The sequence below is a fragment of the Citrus sinensis genome, chromosome 4 (genome assembly GCF_022201045.2).
Source record: "Citrus sinensis cultivar Valencia sweet orange chromosome 4, DVS_A1.0, whole genome shotgun sequence".
Lineage (NCBI taxonomy): Eukaryota > Viridiplantae > Streptophyta > Magnoliopsida > Sapindales > Rutaceae > Citrus > Citrus sinensis.
In genome coordinates, this window is record NC_068559.1 from 28,441,055 (window position 1) to 28,445,911 (window position 4,857).

A 4,857-nucleotide genomic window follows, 5' to 3' on the forward strand; every position below is an offset into this window, starting at 1 on the left:
ACTCATGTTGCTTACGTGACTGTCAGTGATTAGATATGATACGTGGGGGAGTCACCGGTCACCTTTTTCCTTTCCTATTCATCATAACAATACTCGTGGTCATTGACTGTCTCTAACAATGAACAAGACGAGACTCGTGGACGCAAAACACCAACTAGTCCTGCAGATTAACAACTAAAGGGCAACAAAATTAAGAAACCTAGTTACAGTTAAAACCTTAGATTATCTACACAAAAAGGAGAGATTAATGACATTACTCCATTTGATAACCATTGCAGTAGTAGTTGCATATAATAATAATTAAGCCGCATTGCAATGTGACTAACTAAGCTTTTATCTTATCTCGCATTACTAAATAGAGAGAGAGAAGGAAAAAAGAAAAGTTAAAATTTGAATATCATCGTAATAAATAAAGAAATTAAATTCAGAATCAGAGCCAAAGAGCTCCAGCTTCCTTGAGAAGAGGGACTAAAGTGCCATTAATATGAGAGGCCATGACTCTGTCCATGGCACCAATGAGCTTGCCACCAATGAAGACAACGGGGACAGGAACAGCAGAGGAGTTAGCAAGCAACCTCATCAAAACTCTCTCAATATCAGCCCCTCTGGGGTCGTGATCAATTTCGTACACAGTTGGGTTGACGCCCATTCCGCAAAAGAGCCTCTTCACAGCGTGGCACATGCAGCAACTGCTCACGCTGAATATCACAACAGCACTCTCCGACGCCACCCGTGCCACCTTCTCCATCGGCTCCTCTCTAGGCATATTTCCCCCCGACCTCGACCTCGAACCCCCCTGCATCATGTAATACCCCCAAGTCTCCTCCCTCCGCAACTGTTGGAACTGCATCTTTTTCTTCTTCTTCTTCTTCTTTTTTTCCCCTCTTGAGACAAACAAGCTAGTAAGAGAAAATGAATTCGATTGGGTTGTGCTTACTGCTTATGACTTGTGTTGTCTTGTGATGATATCAATATATATTGTGGCAAATGGGAAGGGGTACGTGTATATGTGTGTGTGTGTGTAGGGGTGGGGGCTGTGGCGGAGTGGTATAATGGTAATATTGAGAAGTTTGTCTGTTGCTGTCGCAGCGCGTGCGTAGAAGGATTTAGTGAAATTTGCTTTAAAAGGATTGTTGTCTGGGAGAGCGGAGATAGAGAGAGGACACCGGCACTACGTTAAGGTTAAACACACACTCAAAAGGTGGGAGCAAATTAATATGTCAGTTTCAGAAGGCGGCTATGGGAGATTTTGTCGACTCTGGAGAGTGGAGAGCAAGCAAGTAAAAAAATGAAAATGCAAAATCTTCAGAAACTTTGGGGGGGGACATGGGAACAAGCTTTTTCAGGCTTGGCAAATGGCAAAGGCCTGAGAGTGGAAGGCATTTTTTAGACGCCTTTTTTCGTCCTCGTTGTCGGTTTTCGGGATTATTATATTTGGATTAACTTAAGATTTCTTTGTTTCTGACGTGACCCGCCCTTACACCGCGCATGTTAAGAGTTAAGGCTTTTAAGTCCTTTAATTTGTAATTTTCTCTTGTTGGTTCGATTCTCAACGTTAACTTGTGTGTGTGTGTGTGTGTGTGTGTGTGTATGTATATGTGTATGTATATGTATATGTATATGTATATGTATATGTATATGTATATATATGTGTGTATATATGGGTGTGTGTGTATAATCATCATGATCCTTCATCAAGTGGGTCTTTGGATTTGACAACTGATCACTTAGGTGGTCAAAGAACATGAGTTGGTCTCTGTCTTACGATACTATCTACGACTATGGAATCAAAAATACAAAAGCGCAGAAGCTTTATATGAATTTTCATTTCGATATATATATTCTCGCTTTATTGACCGAATGATGATAAATAGAAAGGCTGAGCAAATTCAAAAATCAAGAGAATTTCTTTGTGCCTTCTTTATGTGATAGTATCAACTTACGTATATTTTAATGTACAAATATGAAAATATAATAACTAAAGTTAGTTGGTGTGAGTGGTTTGGTACTTTCACTCCTTAAGAAAGGTAAGGGGTTCAAACCCCACTCTCGTATAGATTCACCATTTTGTATAGTCAAAGTTTTCTTTGTTAATTCTGAAGTAATAAACATGGATGACAAATATTCAATTGGATATGAAAATTACCTATGTATATGTAAATTCATAATTATTCATAATAAATATGTCCATATTTATATTTAGTGACATTAAGTTTTTGTTTTTAAATTCAAAAATAATATAACATATTAATATAATAAAAGTTAATTAATGATGTATTACATTGAGAAGTTCTTGTTTATTTTTATTTATATTTCCTAAAATCATTAATTTTAAAAGCTAATTAAATTTAATTTGTATATCTATCTAAAACTGGTGTGGGATTTGAAAAATAGCAAATGACGGAAGCACATGAGCCTCGCAAAGAATGTGGTCGCCGCACGTTTGCGCAACGTGTACCTTCATTCTCTGTGATTGTTGTTTATTGCTTCCACAGTTGCATAGATCATAAAACTTTCAATCTGTTTATGTCAGCAGTCAACACTGGATGAAGTTTCCTCATTTGTGACAGGGTAGCGGTGGTTCTAACGATGGAACGGTGTCATCGGTGAATGTTTTTCTAAATTTCTTAAAATTAATTCTATTATTTTGTTGTGAGGGTATGTTTGACAATAAATATTTTAGTTGAGGACACTTTTGTATTTGTCTACTTTTGTTATTTTTACAATTGTTTGTTTATTACATTTTTCATTTTTAAGTTTACAGAATTAAAATTTTTTAAACTTAACTTTGGTTAAAATAGATATCCGTTGGGTAAGAATTATTATCCACGTCGATCATATATTATGATTATGAATATCCGTTATTGATCGATCCATTTGCCATCCCGGGTAATAGGTGCTCTCGTCACTCGGTAACTTCGCCTGATAAATCTCAACAATGCCTTAATTCGGTGCCCATCGAGAAGATAAAAAGCAGTAACTTTCCAGCTGGTATACTGATAATCATTTTTAAGCCCAAAAATGTCATAAAGAAAAGAAACCCATTAGAGGTTGCTCTGTGTGCATCTTCCGGGGATGGTGAAAATAATTACGCACTATATATAGCTAATTATTGAGCCAGTGTGATTGGACCCTAACGAAAAATTGAGTACCTTTTCCAGTACATAACTAAACGCTACTCGATCAAGTCCAGTGAATAAAATTATATTACTTGGTAGACCCATCCTCTGGCTGTGAGTCCGATGAAGAGAATATATACATCAGACTAAGAACTTGTAATTAATTGCATGTAGCTTGTTTAGGCTTGTTGGGCTAAAGCAGAGACAAAGGTGGCAGTGGGTATTGTGAAAAGGATGCCAAGGCGTGGCCTGCAGCACTGCCCACAAGGGCCTATTTAAGGGCGGCGGGATACCGATGCGCCGAATACCGGCGGGATATCAGGATCTTTGCATTCTATCTTGGGTCGGGTTAGATCCGACCATAAGTTTTACTTTTACCCTTTTAGCAGATCTCAGTACACGTATCAGAGACTCTGAGCCCGTTCTGATTTCTTTTCTATAAATAAATACTCACGGAGTCACGGTCGTCGTATAAGCTTTCATTTCATATGCATGCATTAATTATTATGGTAAAGTGTATAGAAAGAGTTGACCTTTCTATGCATTAATCGGACATGGTGTGTTTAAGACCGAACGGTGAATACCGCCTGGTCTGATTGATTCCAACCTGCTTCTACTTGAAGAAAAAATGAAAGTGAGAGGCCGAGATGCGAAATATTTATAACTGGTGACAGATTCTTGTCCAATTATTATTTTCTTTTGCTTTCTTTCTGCCTTTGCTTGTTGCTAGCTTCTCTTGTTCTTCCTCTCTTGGCTGGTGTTAATGAGTAATGACATCTGTATTGTTGTCTTAATAATATTGATTAAAATTACAAAGAAATTATTGTAAGCGCCAAAGATTTTTTGTTGAAGATTTTGTTTTTATACTTTTGAGAGTAGAACATATATAAATCTTACGACAAAAAGAAAGGAGAACTGAAATTTATTAATTGGAAAATAATAGGGTTTTATACATAAAAGACAGGTGGGGTATGCAAAATCTATATTAGTTTTAGGGTGCATTTGTAATTGAGTTTGAACAGCTGTAACTTTTAAGGTATAATATTAAAATATTTGGTAAACACTACCTGGTGTATCTTGGAAGTAGGGATGGCAATGGGGAGGGGAGGGGAGGGGACCGATCTCCCCGTACCCATCCCCGATATTTTACGTATGTCCCCATCCCCTCCCCGTCCCCGTCAGAATTACTTGAGAGAATCCCCATCCCCTCCCCGAATAATAACAGGGGATCCCCGAGGTTCCCCGATCCCCGAATAACTAATACATTTTTTTTTCGATTTTGAGTTAATCATATTAAAATAAAAAATTCAAATAAAAGTAAAGTTCGAAATATATCTTACATTAATATGTATTACAAAAGTCACATACATTAAATTAGTAAGTAACGCAACATGCAAGGGATACAAACTTATTTTACAAACTATCATGAACAAATTAATAGTCTAATACAAAATTGTTACAAATAAAATCGAATTTAGATTCAAAATTAACTTTTTCAATGGTGGCGTGGGCACTTTATAAATGTGGACTATTCCCTTTACAACACAATAGTTAAATCGGAACAAATCAAAAGTAAATATTAGATTAGATTAGATTAGATATTAAAATTGTGATTCGCTGTGGGCAATTATAACATCTAAAATTAAATAAAAAATAGATTTAAGTTTAAAATATTTAAAGAATATCAAAATTAAAAAAAATGTTTGGCTAATAGAATCTACTCGGTCTTTTTAATGTC

General features: G+C 36.3%; 1 protein-coding gene across 1 annotated transcript; it reads right to left on the reverse strand.

The window, feature by feature from the left end:
• Positions 1–371: 371 nt before the first annotated feature.
• LOC102612081 (glutaredoxin-C5-like) lies at positions 372–1,471 on the reverse strand. Its single transcript, XM_006482980.4, has one exon. The coding sequence runs from the start codon at positions 848–850 to the stop codon at positions 431–433; it is 420 nt and encodes a 139-aa protein (XP_006483043.2). The 5' UTR covers positions 851–1,471; the 3' UTR covers positions 372–430.
• Positions 1,472–4,857: the final 3,386 nt, after the last annotated feature.